The sequence below is a fragment of the Dendrobates tinctorius genome, unplaced genomic scaffold (genome assembly GCF_039654945.1).
Source record: "Dendrobates tinctorius isolate UK_male_01 unplaced genomic scaffold, ASM3965494v1 ptg000388l, whole genome shotgun sequence".
Taxonomy (NCBI): domain Eukaryota; kingdom Metazoa; phylum Chordata; class Amphibia; order Anura; family Dendrobatidae; genus Dendrobates; species Dendrobates tinctorius.
This window is the reverse complement of record NW_027362054.1, coordinates 8039653-8057500: the sequence shown is the minus strand read 5'-3', so window position 1 is coordinate 8057500 and position 17848 is coordinate 8039653. Positions and strand designations below refer to the sequence as shown.

General features: G+C 43.6%; 1 protein-coding gene across 2 annotated transcripts in view; it reads right to left on the bottom strand.

Annotated features, from left to right (window-relative positions):
- Window positions 1-17848, bottom strand: part of LOC141076136 (inactive dipeptidyl peptidase 10-like) — a 491503-nt gene that overhangs the window by 228560 nt on the left and 245095 nt on the right. For both annotated transcript variants that reach the window (XR_012227421.1, XM_073563456.1), the window contains exon 5: window positions 14445-14519. Coding sequence is in view for 1 of the 2 variants with exons in the window: in XM_073563456.1 (XP_073419557.1) it covers window positions 14445-14519 (75 nt within the window). In the remaining variant the exon portion in view is untranslated. The remainder of the gene's footprint in view (window positions 1-14444; window positions 14520-17848) is intronic.

The window sequence follows — 17848 nt, the reverse complement described above, 5'->3', positions numbered from 1 at the left end:
CACCTCTTTTGCAGATGACAAGGGCATCGGGGGAATAGGCAAGGTCGTAAGTATGGCTTGGTTAAGATTATTAAAGGAGTCTGTGTCTTTCTTTCAATTAAAGTACTTTTTTTCTGGGTGTCTGTGTTTTCTTACAATGTGACTATGGGGATAGTAATGGGGGTGTCTTATTGACACCTCTCCATTAAAAACCTCGGGACTTGATGTCACCTGACAATACAAAGGTGACATCAACCCCCCAACTATCAGTCCACTTGCCACTGCTACAGGGCAAGTGGGAAGAGCGAGGATAAGTGCCAGAATTGGCGCATCTTAGAGAAGCACCTTTTCTGGGGCAACTGAGAACTGATGTTTTTAGCCTGGGGGTATCTATGGCCCCTTCCTAAGCTAGTAATATCAGGCTGCAGCTGTCTGCATAGCCTTTGCTGGTTATTAATTATTGGGGGACCCAATTCATTTTTTTAGGGTCCCCCATTTTAATAGACAGTAAAGGTTAAGTATACAGCTGTAAGCTGATATTATTAGCCTGGGAGGCTCCATGGGTATTACCCCTTTCCCAGGCTATAAACATTGGCCTACAGCTGTCAGCTTTCCCTCTGACAGTTAAGAAAATTACACGGGAGCCCACTCCATTTTTTTTTCAGAAAAATAATCCTTTATAATTAGATACATGTACAGTAAGCTGCACACACACTGCACTAAATGTATTTGTCACAGATATCTATATAGCTACGTGTTCTATAGGTATTTACAGTATGTAATCCTGTAATCCATCTCTTCTATCCTGTGAGCTCCTGCAGTGATTTTACACTATGCAGCTGCTGAATTGCCGGCTTTTCTTTTATGTAATATAAATATACACTCACTGGCCACTTTATTAGGTACACCTGTCCAACTGTGTGTTAAGACTTAATTTCTAATCAGCCAATCACATGGCGGCAACTCAGTGCATTTAGGCATGTAGACATGGTCAAGACAATCTCCTGCAGTTCAAACCGAGCATCAGTATGGGGAAGAAAGGTGATTTGAGTGCCTTTGAACGTGGCATGATTGTTGGTGCCAGAAGGGCTGGTCTGAGTATTTCAGAAACTGCTGATCTACTGGGATTTTCACGCACAACCACCTCTAGGGTTTACAGAGAATGGTCCGAAAAAGAAAAAAAATCCAGTGAGCGGCAGTTCTGTGGCCGGAAATGCCTTGTTGATGCCAGAGGTCAGAGGAGAATGGGCAGACTGGTTCGAGCTGATAGAAAGGCAACAGTGACTCAAATTGCCACCCGTTACAACCAAGGTAGGCAGAAGAGCATCTCTGAACGCACAGTGCGTCGAACTTTGAGGCAGATGGGCTACAGCAGCAGAAGACCACACCGGGTACCACTCCTCTCAGCTAAGAACAGGAAACTGAGGCTACAATTTGCACAAGCTCATCGAAATTGGACAGTAGAAGATTGGAAAAACGTTGCCTGGTCTGATGAGTCTCGATTTCTGCTGCGACATTCGGATGGTAGGGTCAGAATTTGGCGTAAACAACATGAAAGCATGGATCCATCCTGCCTTGTATCAACGGTTCAGGCTGGTGGTGGTGGTGTCATGGTGTGGGGAATTTTTTCTTGGCACTCTTTGGGCCCCTTGGTACCAATTGAGCATCGTTGCAACGCCACAGCCTACCTGAGTATTGTTGCTGACCATGTCCATCCCTTTATGACCACAATGTACCCAACATCTGATGGCTACTTTCAGCAGGATAATGCGCCATGTCATAAAGCTCGAATCATCTCAGATTGGTTTCTTGAACATGACAATGAGTTCACTGTACTCAAATGGCCTCCTCAGTCACCAGATCTCAATCCAATAGAGCATCTTTGGGATGTGGTGGAACGGGAGATTCGCATCAGGGATGTGCAGCCGACAAATCTGCGCCAACTGTGTGATGCCATCATGTCAATATGGTCCAAAATCTCTGAGGAATGCTTCCAGCACCTTGTTGAATCTCTGCCACGAAGAATTGAGGCAGTTCTGAAGGCAAAAGGGGGTCCAACCCGTTACTAGCATGGTGTACCTAATAAAGTGGCCAGTGAGTGTATATATACTGTATATATGTGTGTCACTGACATCTATATATCTATGTATTCTACAGTGGGTACGGAAAGTATTCAGAACCCTTTAAATTTTTCACTTTTTATTGCATTGCAGCCATTTGGTAAATTCAAAAAAGTTCATTTTTTTCTCATTAATGTACACTCTGCACCCCATCTGCACCCCAAATTGTAGAAATTTTTGCAAATTTATTTAAAAAAACAACTGAAATATTACATGGTCATAAAAGAGCCCAGAAAAACTTCTAAACGGATTAAAAGTGAACTTCAAGCTCAAGGAACATCAGTGTCAGATCGCACCATCCATCATTGTATGAGCCAAAGTGGACTTCATGGGAGACGATCAAGAAGGACACCATTGTTGAAAAAAAAAATCATAAAAAGAGAGACTGGAATTTTCCAAACTACATGTTGACAAGCCACAAAGCTTCTTGGAGAATGTCCTATGCAGGGCCGCCATCAGGGCATTACTGCCCTTACTACAGTATGGGGCCCGGTGATTAGGAGGAAAAAGGGGGGCCTGGCTGAGGGCCCCGAGCACGCTGGCAGCCCAGTCTGCACTCGGGTCCGCGCTCGGGTCCCCCGACATTTTGTTCAGGGCAGGCTGCAGCTTCCGAATGCCCCCGATGCATAACAACACTGTGGTGTTTTAAAGAGACACCACAGTGTTGTAAATGCATGGGTGAATGGAAATGGGCACTGTAGCTTTCAGCCGGGTGCATCATGGTCCTGATGTGACATCACACACTGCTCCACTTCCTCATTTTGGAGCAGAGCAGCGTGCGGTGTGCCACGTGGAAGCTGTCGGCGGATGGCGAGGCGGCGGACCAGACCAGAGGAGGCGGACCGGACGAGGTGACAGGCAGGCCACAGACCGGACGACCAGGTGGAGGTGGTGGGTGAGCAGGGTGAGTCTCCCTCCGGTCTCCAGAGTCCGGGCGCCGCGGGCGGTGAGAAAAGGCTTGGCTGCAGACAGTGCTCAGTGGTGACTTGGGGCCCACTGGGTCGCATCATCCAACAGCCAACAGGGCCAGGGGGGCCAGCAGTCACCACTAGCCTCTCCCTGGGCCCTGTTGGATGCGGGCCTCCAGTGCCCTATAGCCTCCCCCTGAGCCCTTTTGGGCGCGGGCCCTCAGTCACCACTAGCCTCCCCGTGGTCCATGGGAAGGCTAGGGGGACTGGGGGCCACATCCAGAAAAGCTCAGGGCAACGTTGAAATTGCCTTCCCTGTTATGCCTCACCTCTAAAGTACACCACATTTTTTTACTTTTGCTGATATATTTTGGTGAAAAGGTAACAGTTAATGGAAATGGTCATCAGAGATTGTTATTGGACTGATTGAAGGGGAGAACCGCAGCGTTAGAAGTCCTGTTATTATAGCTTCTAACCAATTCCTTTTCTCGGGAGGAATCATTGGTTTCATCCGCCTAAGCCCTTGTCCTTGTCCAGGTCTTGATGATGATATCCATAAAAATAAAAAAAGCAGGTCTGTAAATGAGAAGAATCAGACAGTGCTCAGTGGTGACTTGGGGCCCGCTGGGCCGCATCCATCCAACAGCCAACAGGGCCCAGGGCCAGCATCCAACAGGGCCCAGGGAGGGCCAGACGGCCAGCATCAAGCAGGGCCCAGGGAGAACTAGGCGGCCAGCATCCAGCAGGGCCCAGGGAGGGCTGGGTGGCCAGCATCCAACAGGGCCCAGGGCGGCCAGGTCAGCATCCAACAGGGCCCAGGGGGGCCAGGCCAGCATCCAACAGGGCCCAGGGGGGCCTGGCCAGCATCCAACAGGGCCCAAGGGGGCCAGGCCAGCATCCAACAGGGCCCAGGGGGAGGCTAGTGGTGACTGGAGGCCCACATCCAACAGGGCCCCTGGGCCCTGTTGGACTCAGGCCTCCAGTCTCCACTAGCCTCCCCCTGGGCCCTGTTGGGCACCGGCCTCCAGTCACCACTAGCCTCTCCCTGGGCCCTGTTGGATGTGGGCCTCCAGTCCCCTGTAGCCTCCCCCAGAGCACTTTTGAGCGCTGGCCCTCAGTCACCACTAGCATCCACCTGGCCCAGGGGAAGGCTAGGGGGACTGGGGGCCGTGTCAAACAGAGCCCAGGGCAAAGTTGAAATTGCCCTCCCTATTATGCCTCACCTCTAAAGCACACCACATTTTTTAATTACTTTTGCTGATATATTTTGGTGAAAAAGGTAACAGTTAATGGAAGTGATCATCAGAGACTGTTGTTGGACTGATTGAAGGGGAGAACTGCAGCGTTAGAAGTCCTGTTATTATAACTTCTAACCAATTCCTTTTCTCGGGGGGAACCATTGGTTTCGTCTGCCTAAGCACCAAAATACCTCGTCCAGGTATTGATGTTGATATCCATAAAAATAAAAAATAGCAGGTCTGTATATGAGAAGAATCTAACCAAAAACAGCATTGATGTTTTATAAATGTATTTGTGCAATAAAGTTGTTATTAATTTGCAATGATGATAAAAGAAAGTGTATAAATACTGTCACTTTCTGTAGAAAAGAGCAGATGATGATGATTCCGCTCCTCGGGCCTTGGTTTGCATTTGTGCCGATTTCGGACATCCAGGTCTGGATCACACATGAGAGGAAAAGAGCAGGAATGTGTGAAATGTGATCTGTGTAGTTGGAGTTCTCCTGGATTCCAACAGCATCGCAATTAACCATATGGCCTTCTGTCTGACCATGGGCAGGAAGGTGAAGGAGCAGCCGCTTCCTTCCATCTGTCCATAGCCTTGTAGGAGAAGGAGCAGCTGCTTCCTTCTGTCTGTACATGGCCAAGTAGGTAAAGGAGCAGCCGCTACCTTCTGTCTGTACATGGCCAAGTAAGATAAGGAGCAGCCGCTTCCTTTTGTCTGTACATGGCCAAGTAGGTAAAGGAGCAGCCGCTGCCTTCTGTCTGTACATGGCCAAGTAAGATAAGGAGCAGCCGCTTCCTTTTGTCTGTACATTTTCTATAAGTGAAGGAGCAGCCGCTTCCTTCTTTCTGTCCATATCCGGTATGTGGAGGAGCAGCCGCTTCCTTCTTTCAGTCCATAATCGGAAGGTGAAGGAGCAGCCGCTGCCTTCTTTCTGTCCATATCTGGTAGTCTTCACCATACCACCACATTGTAGATGAGTCATCCAGATGGTGACATAGCAAGTATAGCTGAAAGAAGTCCTTCAATTTCAGCCTTTAATTACTTGCTATGTTGATCCAGAGGAAGGCGAAAAATAACCCTGAGGACTCCTTGTTGGATTATCCTCATATCAAGGGAAAAAAATTCCTTCCTGACCCCAAGTATGGCGATCGGAATAAATCCCTGGATGTTTGGTGCTCAAATCTATGTGGATGTTACGTGGTGGAAGCTCGGTAGGTTTGTCACAGTTCGGTAAATGAGAAAGTCCAGTTTTGTCGTCTCATCCAATTAATATAAATCTTCATTCCTGGATGTTACTGGAATGGGGCTGATTGTTATCAGCCTAATAGTCCTGCTGTGAGAAAAGAAATATATACATCTGAGAATCAGCTCCTCACATTCAGTATATACAGTGTACTGGGGGATATAACAATAAGGGATATAGTGGGTAAGCGCGTTACTGAGTAGTGACAACATTATGGATGTCTGTATGTGTTGTACTTACATAGTAATATGGGAATGGTGGGTCGGATCTTCCGCACTCCACATCGCTCCAGTCTATGGAGTGGAAGAACGGATGGGACCTGATAGATGATGTAATGGCAAATCGGGCAGATGGAGTTTTGCAAAGAAGCTAGAAAATGAAAGAGACCATTGGTCATTACATTATATATTATTACTGATAAGTTATTGCACAATGTCTATGGACTGTTCACATCTTATCTTCTATCTCTTCTTGTAATCCCCCATCATCCTTATCCATCTGATCTTACTCACCCCTTTTATGATATGGATGGTATTAATGCAGATCCCTGTTGGAAAATAAGGGATGTGGTCACGCAGAGACTGGTGGTACTCCTCCATTGAGCCTTCGCTATAGAATGGCCGGTTACCTACAGTCATCATATATAGGATGACGCCTAATGAAAATGAGTCTGCCAGATGGTTGTAGCCTTCACGGTCCATTATCTGTGGAAACATGAGATTGGAGAGAAGCTGAATATACCGGGAACAGGATTTACACAAAGGGACAATGAGAATCGGTCTTTGATTAGATGTGAGCAGGATACATTGGGATCAGATTATCCCTCAATCCTACTATCGGCACCAATCACACAGAGATGTTCCTTACCTCAGGCGCTATGTAACCCTGAGTGCCAACAAATTTATTCACTATGCCATTCTCAAACACATTCATGGCTGATAAGCCAAAGTCGGAGATTTTGATGTGTCCGGTGTCTTGGAGGAGGATGTTCTCTGGCTTCAGGTCACTGCAAGGAGAAGGAGCAGACACTGATTGTGAGGATAATTCATGAAAATAACTTTCTACAATAGATATGTAAGGAGACAACAGAGCGTCACAGTTGACAGATTTATGGAGGTGAAATGATTACCTATGTATGACGCCGTGTTCATGCAGGAATTGGAGTCCGCACACCATCTCTGCTGCAAAGAGTCTGTGGAGTAAAAATGGAAGGGTGAATCAGTGTTACATACACAGTCATACAGAGAACATGAGGAGATCACACACGTGTCCTTTTCATGTCATTATGTTTTCTTGTTGTCATTGTCCATTGCTCTAGGACTACAGCGGATTATTAACATTTAGTACAAGACATTTACCTTGTTGTCTCAGTGTTAAACGACATCGATTCTGCCATGTGGTAAAACAGGTCTCCTCCAGCCATATAGTCCATGGATATATTATAATTGGTTTGTGTCTCCATATACGCCCGCATGGACATTAGGTAGGGGCATCCAGCAGCCATTCTCATGACTTCTACCTCTGTAGAGAAAATGTCCTCCCTACAAGACCTTTTGTCCATGATCTTAATGGCCAGCAGTCCTTCATTGACCAGATCTGATGTCAAGATGACCTGGAGAAAAATCACAACAGATCAGACCAAAAGCTCATCTATTAATGTGTAATATGTCACTAGTTTATCCCAATTATCCTTACATATGAGCATCCTGTAATGAATATGTACATCCCTCCTGGGTATCTGTGCAGGATACATTGGTTGAATACGGAGGGGGATAAATTCACACTTACTTTTCCGAAGCGTCCGTGTGTAAGAACTTTCTGGAATTCAAGGCTGGCAAGGTCAATAGTATTTGGAGTGTTGACCATTTCTTTAATGGGTGAAATACATATTTTAGCTTCACCAAGGTCTTCTGCTGGCATGGCTGCTATGTCACAAGGGATCATAAGGCTTCCATCTGCTGAGATGATACAAGATTATTAACCCCTTTGTAGATGCATAATGGAAATGTTTGTCATGATGTGCAGCAAATGTATGGAGCGGGCTCAGTAGCTGAGCATGCACCGTACCAGGCAGATGCTCACTGTATTACATAGCTGCCACCTGATTTTTTTTGCATTTTTTGGAGGCGTTGTGTCCACCTAACAAATTGCAATAAAAAGATATCACAATGTTCTGTCTACCCAGGAAAGGCATCAATAAAAACTGCAGCTTTCCAAGAAAAAAAAAAAAAAAAAAAAAAAAAAAAAAAAAAAAAAAAAAAAAAAAAAAAAAAAAAAAAAATCGCACAGCTCCATCGAGTTATCAAAATCAAAAAGTTACAAAGTCTTAGAATAATGGGGACACGAACCAGTTTATAAATATAATTCCTTATTATCTGTTATAAACCCCTATGCGTGTTCAGCATTATCATAGATGTAACTGACGTGGAGAAACATCTTGTGAGGTCATTTTCACCACAAGTGAATGAAGTTAAAAAAAATGGAAGAATCATTTTTTCCACAGTTTTACCACATTGTAAACCTTTTTCCCTGTTTTCCAGAACATTGAGTGATAAAATGAATAGTGGCCTGCAAAACTACAGCTTGGTCCAGTAAAACAACAAGTCCACATACAGCTACATTGGCAGAAAAATTTAAAAAAAAGTTATGTGTTTTCGAAGCAGGGAGGCAAAAAACGGAATATTACTCCGCCAACAAGAGTTTAACAAATATAGTGCCAGAGCATAGATTATAATTTTAAACAGAATTATGTAAATGACAGGGAATGTCTAATATTTGGGCTTTCATTAATCAAAACTGTCCAATAGCAAAAAAGTTCCTGTTGCCCATAGGAACGAATCACAGCACAGATTCCATTTCTTAACATTCTATAGAACAATGAAGGCTGCATTGTGATTGGTTGCTATGGACAACAAGGGCAGTTTTTCTGCACTTTGGATAATTGTGACCAGTACATAATATTAGGAGTATAATCCCCTTCACCCCAGTCTCATTATACAGAGCAATTTCCATCTTACCTGGCTCCTCTTTATCCGGTGAGGTGTTTGGTGGAGAATCACTCAACTGTTTGTTCTCTGGGATGGAGATGTTCTCAGCTGATGTCCTGGACCTCCGTAATGCACCATTCCCACTTACAATGGGTTTGGCATAGATAAGACGTCTCCTACATTGGACAACCCAGTCTCTGCTGTTCCTGATCCTCTTCTGGGCTGCCACTCTTTGTAGGTTCTGTGTCTCCAGACTTTCAGATCGCTGATTTTGTGACGCATCAGCGATCTCTCCAGCGATCTCACTGTGTGTGACATGCATCAGGGACCCGCCCCCCGCCGGGTATTGCTGATCGTGCAGGAACATCCTGGGCCATTTTTTGATCATTGGTCTCCCGCTGGCCAGCACGTATCGCTGCGTGTGGCAGCGGGAGACCAACGATCAGCGACGCTGGGACCTGGTATCTAGGGTAAACAGCGGGTATGGCTCTTGGATACCCGCTGTTTACCCTGGATATCAGTGTGCATGCTGGTATCTAGGGTAAACAGCGGGTAACTTAGATACCAGCTTGCTCGCTGGTCCTGATCTCTGGTGAGTCTGTCTATGTCACCAGGTCACCAGCGATCAGCCTAACTATGTCCCAGCAATCCCATCCATGTCGGATCGCTGGTGGGATCGCTAATGCCTATCGTGAACGTAGTCTTAAGGCCCCGTTACACACAACTACAGTTGTGGCCAAAAGTATTGACACCCCTGCAATTTTGTCAGATAATGCTCAGTTTCTTCCTGAAAATGATTGCAAACACAAATTCTTTGGTATTATTATCTTCATTTAATTTGTCTTAAATGAAAAAACGCAAAAGAGAATGAAGCAAAAAGCAAAACATTGATCATTCCGGGTTGACACTTTTGTACCCTCGGACTGCAGGGCAGCTTGAACTTGTTTGGATGTTAGTCGAGGTTCTTTATCCAACATCCGCACAATCTTGCGTTGAAATCTCTTGTCAATTTTTCTTTTCCGTCCACATCTAGGGAGGTTAGCCACAGTGCCATAGGCTTTAAACTTCTTGACACTGCGCACGGTAGACACAGGAACATTCTGGTCTTTGGAGATGGACTTGTAGCCTTGAGATTGCTCATGCTTCCTCACAATTTGGTTTCTCAAGTCCTCAGACAGTTCTTTGGTCTTCTTTCTTTTCTCCATGCTCAATGTGGTACACACAAGGACACAGGACAGAGGTTGAGTCAACTTTAATCCATGTTAACTGGCTGCAAGTGTGAATTAGTTATTGCCAACACCTGTTAGGTGCCACAGGTAAGTTACAGGTGCTGTTAATTACACACATTAGAGAAGCATCACATGATTTTTCGAACAGTGCCAATACTTTTGTCCACCCTCTTTTTTATGTTTGGTGTGGAATTATATCCAATTTGGCTTTAGGACAATTCTTTTTGTGTTTTTTCAATTAAGACAAATTAAATGAAGATAATAATATCAAAAAATTTGTGTTTGCAATCATTTTCAGGAAGAAACTGAGTATTATCTGACAAAATTGCAGGGGTGTCAATACTTTTGGCCACAACTGTAGTTGTGTGTAACGGGGCCTTAAGACTACGTTCACACTAGGCATTTTGCTGTGTTGTTTTTCACACAGATAGTAAATTCACCCCCACACCGTAAATAACACCAACACCCAGTGAATACCCCCTCCACACAATAAATACACCCTCACAGGCAGTAAATACTCCCCAGGCAGCAAATCCCCACCACACAGTAAACACCACCTACACCCAGTAAATATTCTCCCACAAACAGTAGATACTCACCCAGGAAGCAAATACCCTGCACGCACATTAAGCACACCAACGCACACAGTAATACCCCCCACACAGTAAACACCACCCACACCCAGTATATACCCCCTCCACACTGTAAATACACCCTCACACGCACTAAATTCTCCCCCAAGTAGTAAATACCCCCTACATGCAGTAAATACTCCCCCACAAGCAATAAATGCCCCCCCCCAAGCAGTAAATACCCCTCCCCATCTTCGGTGTGTTCAGCTCCACCAATAATCCTGGAGTTTAGCGCTTCACTTGTACTTGTGTCTGTAAGACGTGAATACAATTGATTAGCATGAATTGGCTAATTTATGCGCTAAACTTTCTCATGTTTTCATATTCCTAGTGCAGTAGTGCAATTCAATTTTCATATTTCATATTTGCATGCGCTACAGAGTGCTGCTTTATTTGTTTGATTGTATATGAGTTGGTGACTCTAGGTAAGCACCTGTTCACAGCTAGTTTATTTAACAATGATGTATTGAATGTGGGGGAGAGCAGTTGATAATGAATAGAGGGTGGGAGAAAGAGAAGACATGAAAATGAATTGGGGCGGAAGGGGCATGTAAACATAATGAATCGGGGGAGTGGGAGGCACATAGTGGGGGCATTGAGGATGCAGGGACTGGTAATGAATTGGGGGAAAGAGTACAGGGGTGTTATGAATGGGTCACCGAGGAGAAAAAAGCAAAACAAGCTAAGTCACAGAAAACCAGAGAGGTTGGTAACTATGCAGATTGCAGATCCCTGATCCTACCACACAACTAGCAGCAGCCATGGAGCGTACCTACGATGTTCCTAGGCGCTTCGTCACAGCCGAAGGATTAAATAAGCCTGAAGCATGAAAAGGGGAAAGCTAACTGCCCCAGAGCAGACCCCAAAGGAATAGAGAGCCCCCACACATGTATTGACGGTGAAACAAGATGAAGGCACAAACACAGGCAGGAAAATAGGCTGAGCAAACGATGGGGCCAAAACTAACTAGAAAGGAAAGGAAAGGAAAGACACTGTCTGCAACCTGCAAAAAACCCTACAAAAATAATGTCCAACACTTCTGATAGTAAAATTAACCCTGAAGTCACTAGACTTCTCCCACTATATCAGCACTCTGAAATATTCTGAGACAGAGCAAAAAGAGACCAAACTAGTAAAGGACAAAAAGCAAATTGGCAAAATACTGATAAATAAGAGTGGAAATTCAGCACAGCCCCCAGCCGAGGCTGGCTGACCACACAAAAAACTGAATAGACCAACAAAATCAAGTGTGAACACTAGCAGAAAAACTTAGCTTTAGATGACTGGAACAGAGCTGAAAACCAAGAGCTGACAAGCCAGAAGGAATCACCAGCAACTGAATAGGGCGTTAGCTGTCTTAAATCCAATCTGAGACTCCTAAGGTCCAATCGTCATCCTCATTCTCAGGTGGCAGATCTCCACCGATCAAATCAGCCTCACTACCTCCTGTTACCACCAGAGGGAGTCTGGAAGGAGAACTCACAACTGGTGAACCAGAAAATGAACTCAAAACACAGGGGCTAATTAATGTATATATTTATTAGGTGGGGAAAATGGCTGTTTGTAGTTGGTGGGGACGCAGTGGTGGATTATAATTTATATTTGGAATGGCGGATTCCATAATAACTAATTATATATTAATGGTGGGTGCACGTCTGTATTCAGATGTGTAGTGTAGAAGAAAGGGAAAAAATGGGGAATGTGCTCTGGAAGCCGGGCTCTAGGTAACTTTGTTATTTTATGCAGAGACAAGTCCTGGCTGGAAGAAATTATGGCGGTCTGCGCTGCATGAAAAAGAGAAGCAAAGATGATGGACTCAGGTAGAGATGTCACTGGTGAGTCAGTGTGTTACCTGTACAATGACACTATACACTCTATTATCTATTCGCTGTACACTATATACAGAGCTCCTGTATATAAAGTCACTGGTGATCACTGTATTACCTGTACACTATATACTATATACAGCGCTCCTGTGTATAATCTCAATGGTGATCACTGTATTACCTGTACACTGACATTATATACAGAGCTCCTGTGTATAATGGCATTAGTGTTGTGTTTTTTATTAATGATTAGTATTGTAGTATTTGGTCACTATGTGGTGGTAATATGTGATCTGGTCATGGAATGGAGGTCTTTGCTCCTTGTATGTGGTATTATTTGGTCACTATGTGGTGGTAATATATGGTCTGGTCATGGTGTGACAGTTTTTGTCCCCTGTATGTGGTATTAATGGTCATTCTAAAAAATATATATGACTAATTCCCTTAAAGAAAAATAAATAAAAATAGACCTAAAAAGAGTTTTGGATATTTTAAGAAACGTTTAATAGGTTAGAGTAGGGTCCCGCCAAAAGAGTCTACTTTGTCGAGGTGGCTACTTAAAAATTCTTTTGGCCTAAACAAAAGTTGCTGGCTATGTATGTGATCTGGTGTCTGCTGGGAACTGTTAATATCAGATTGGTGAGAACTTGGTGCAGAAGATGAGTTTTTGCAAGAGCGAGCGGTAGGACTGTGGAAGGTTTTGTTGTGCGGAGTCAGAGCTGGGGTGGAGCCTGGGTGGGATCTTAAGGGGGCATGAAAATTTTGCCAGTATGGGGCCCCGAAATTCCTAGTGGCAGCCCTGGTCCTATGAACAGATGAGTCAAAAATGGAACTTTTTGGCAAGGCACATCTGCTCTATCTTCACAGACGGAAAAATGAAGCATATCAAGAAAAGAACACTGTCCCTACTGTGAAACATGGAGGAGGCTCTGTTATGTTCTGGGGCTGCTTTGCTGCATCTGGTACAGGATGTTTAGAATCTGTGCAGGGTACAGTGAAATCTCAAGACTATCAAGGAATTCTAGAGAGAAATCTGCTGCCCAGTGTCAGAAAGCTTGGCCTCAGTCACAGGTCATGGGTCTTGCAAAAACACACAGCTAAAACACCCAAGAATGGCTAAGAGGAAAACATTGGATTATTCTGAAGTGGCCTTCTATGAGCCCTGATCTAAATCCTATTGAGCATCTTTGGAAAGAGCTGAAACATGAGGTCTGGAAAAGGCAACCTTCAAACACGAGACAACTGGAGCAGTTTGCTCTTGAGGAGTGGGCCAAAATACCTGTCGAGAGGTGCAGAAGTCTCATTGACAGTTACAGGGATCGTTTGATTGCAGTGATTGCCTCAAAAGGTTGTGCAACAAAATATTAAGTTAAGGGTACCATCATTTCTGTCCAGGCCTATTTCATGAGTTTTATTTTATTTTTAAATTCTGTGCAAGCATGGTTGAAAAGCAATGTCTGACTTTCATTTGTTCATTTTCATAGATTTTTTTATTTATTATTACTTTTGTCAGATTACAGTTACTACTGTCACCATTGTGACTTTTTCTGTCATTAATCGAGGGGCACCAACAATTTTGATCACGTGTGTTTAATGTAATGTAATTATGTGTACCAAATATCCAACTGGGGGTCTGTATGTGAGGGAGATAGAACAAGAACTCAATTATGAATTCTCATCACCACACAATAAAAGGAAACAAAAATAGATCTACCCGTGGCTAAACATTTTTTTTCTATCCCTGATAAACTTAATCTCAGAGACAGAAAAATATGGTAGTACAAAGTTATGACAACTTTTGACACACTCAGGGCAGGAATGAATGTGTCACATGAAATTATGTGTTTCTACATCATCTAAGGAACATGCTCCTCATACCATTTGGGGGCATCACAACAATGGACCAGACCTCAATCACAGGACAATAAAACTTTCACATCATTATCTATCAACTGTTCCAATATTTACATCCACAACCGTTTCTCCCTTTCTGCCTCACGTCACTTGTCTTATCTATTGCATTCTTTCTGTGCTGTGTTGTGTATAAATATGTGATTCTTCAGATTTTGTGCTATTCTGTGCCTGATGAAGGGACCGTGAAAACGTGCAATTTGTTACCATCTTTTCAGTTAGCCATTAGAAGGCATCAACCACTGAGGACTCTCAAATTAATATTCAATATTAATATTTTTATATCTACTGGCTAACATGGTACAAATATATATATTTTTATGAACATACTTGTACAGCACTGTTGTCTGGAAGGCATTCTTACCTTTTGGCTTTTTGAAATCAGGAGTAAATACTGTAAATCTGGGGATAGCTTTGCACTAGTCATCTGCAGAGACATCTACAAAAAAAAGACAGAATACTAATATCAATACATTATACATATGACCAAAGACCAGTGATTAACTATGTTTTATTGACAAAGGGCTACAGCATTTCCACATATAAGAAAATAGAAACATATTGCCCAGATAAAGGACATTGGAAAATAAAAGTATTTTGTTAGAAATAATTTTTTCCCCCTATGCTTGGTTTAAAAGAGTAACCATTACTGACTACCACATTTTTTGTTCTTGATTTCTTTTAGTGTTTCTTGAAGCCAGAAAGTTGCCATTTGAATTGACTTTAGTTTTGTGCCATGTCTGTGATCTGCTTTTTTTCTACAAAATTAAACAACTGAATGAACATCCTCCAAGGCCGGTGACTCCATAATTTTTGCCAGAGGTTGTAGTTGTAGAATTGTAGGAAAGTTTCTCCCAGCTAGGACTTCAGTACTTACTCACATATTCACATGGGTCATCCAAAACACAGAATAGAGTTTAATTTTTTTTTCCACCTCTATAAAGAATCTTTATGTATTCATTTTTTTTTTTACAGGAGCTATAACTTTTTAATTTTCTTGTCAATTTATGAGGGCTTGTTTATTTTTCAGGATAAGTTGTGTTTGTCAGATGAATTGTTTTAAGGTACATACAGTCATGGCCGAAAGTGTTGGCACCCTTGAAATTGTTCTAGAAAACTAAGTATTTCTCCCACAAAATGATTTCAGTTACACATGTTTGTTTTGTTATACACGTTTGCTTCCTTTTGTGTGTACTGGAACAACACAAAAAACACTGAAAAAAGGCAAATTGAAGATAATGTCACACAAAACCTCCAAAATGGGCCGGACAAAATTGTTGGCACCCTCAACTTAATATTTGGTTGCCCACCCTTTGGAATAAATAACTGCAATCGATTGCTTCTTATAACCACCAACAAGCTTCTTACACTTCTCAACTGGAATTTTGGGCCACTCATCTTTTGCAAACTGCTTCAGGTCTCTCATATTTGAAGGTGCATTCTCCCAACAACAATTTTAAAATCTCTCCACAGGAGTTCAATGGGATTTAGATCCGGACTCATTGCTGGCCACTTCAGACTCTCCAGCGCTTTGTTGCCATCCATTTCTGAATGCTTCTTGAAGTATGTTTGGGGTCAATCTCCTGCTGGAAGATCCATGACCTAAGACACATACTCAGCTTTCTGAAACTGGGCACTACACTGCCACCCAAAATCCTTTAGTAATCTTCAGATTTCATGATACTTTGCACACCTCCACCATATTTTACTGTGTACTTTTCTTTGTAGGCCTTATTCCATTTTCAGTAAACAGTAGAATGATGTACTTTACCAAAAAGCTCTATTTTGGTCTCATCTGTCCACAAGACTCTTCTTTTAACCCCTTACTGACCGCTGACGGGATAGTACGTCAGTGGCCAGTATCCCCCGCTTTGAGGAGGGCTCCGGCGGTGAGCCCACCTCAAAGCCGCGACATGTCAGCTGTTTTAAACAGCTGACATGTTCCCGCAATAGGTGCCAGCGGAAATGTGATCCGCCCGCGCCTATTAACTAGTTAAATCCCGCTGTCAAAAGCTGACAGCGGGCATTTAACTAGAGCTCCCGGCGCACGGCCAGAAATGAGCGCATTGCCGTCCCCGTCACATGATTGGGGGTCAGCGATGCGTTGCCATAACAGCCTGAGGTCTCGTTGAGACCTCTATAGTTGTTGATGGCAAATTGCTATGAGTGCCACCCTGTGGTCGGCGCTCATAGCAATGCTGTAATTCTACTACATAGAGGTGATCTATGCATCACCTCTATGTAGCAGAGGCGATCGCGTTATGGCAGCTTCTAGCCTCCTATGGAGACTATTGAAGCATGCCAAAAGTAAAAAAATAAAAGTTTAAAATTAAAAAAAACAAAAAAAACATAAAAGTTTAAATCACCCCCCCTTTTGCCCCAATCAAAATAAAACAATAAAACAAAAAATTAAACCTACACATATTTGGTATTGCCGAGTTCAGAATCGCCCGATCTATCAATAAAAAAAAGGATTATCCTGATTGCTATATGACGTAGTGAGAAAAAAATCAAAACGCCAGAATTACTTTTTTTTGGTTGCCGTGACATTGCATTAAAATGCAATAACGTGCGATCAAAAGAATTTATCTGCACAAAAGTTGTATCATTAAAAACGTCAGCCCACCACGCAAAAAATAATCCCTCACCTGACCTGAGATCACGAAAAATGGAGTCACTACGGGTCACGGAAAATGGCGCATTTTTTTTTTAGCAAACTTTGGAATTTTTTTCACCACTTAGATAAAAGAGAGCCCAGACATGTTTGGTGTCTATGAACTCGTAATGACCTGGAGAATCATAATGGCATGCCAGTTTTAGTATTTAGTGAACCTAGCAAAAAAGCCAAACAAAAAACAAGTGTGGGATTGCACTTTTTTTGCAATTTCACCGCACTTGGAATTTTTTTCCCGCATTCGAGTACACTACATGGCAAATCCAATTGTTAGGAGTCAGATTTCTGCCTCTAATCTAGGTCCTCACATTCTGCAGTCTCCTGCGCTTTTCCTGCTGCAGAGGAGATTGCAGAGGAGATTGCCCTGCGGCAACTCTCTCCAGAGGCTAAGTCCTTTGTTCCCTCATCTGAGCATGCTCATGGGACGAACGCCCATTGGAGTTCGGGAGTCAGGTGCTCAGGTCCTGTGTCGAATCCCATTGGCTCTTCCTGGAGCCTTGGAGATTTCTGGAAGGTCCCGTTCGTTATAAAAAGCGCGCATGGCTGATCCGCCATGCGCTAGTATATTCATACTTGCTGCTTTATGTTTGTTGATGGATGCTTGGACTGGTGAACGACTCATTTGAAACCCCCATTCCTCTGATACTACGTCTGTGTGAGTGTTTGAGTTCTGCCATAGCAGCACTAGTGCCAGCGCGGATTTGCTCCATCTATCTCAGCAGCTTAGCGCCTGCATTGTGCCAGCGTGATAGCGGCGTTTTGCCAGCGGCGCAATTATCGCCGCACTGCCATTGCAGTCTTGCCGGGCGTTCGCAGTTGCGACGCCACGCACACTTGTCTCTACGGTAGGTCTAGATGGAGTAGTCCTGCTGTCTAAGGCTACTCTTGTGACCATAAATACCGCGTGTGCATCGCTGAGAGTCTGTAACCTTAAACAGACTCAGCGTTTCTGTGTTTGGTTTTGGCTTGCAGCCTCTGTGATTGTAACAGAGCTTGCTTAGTGAAATTGGGTGCAGTTTAACCCTTGCACACTGCCGCCAGATTGCTCTGCCTTCACTTAGCTGCGGTTTTTCCAGCTTCCGCACGGTGGACCC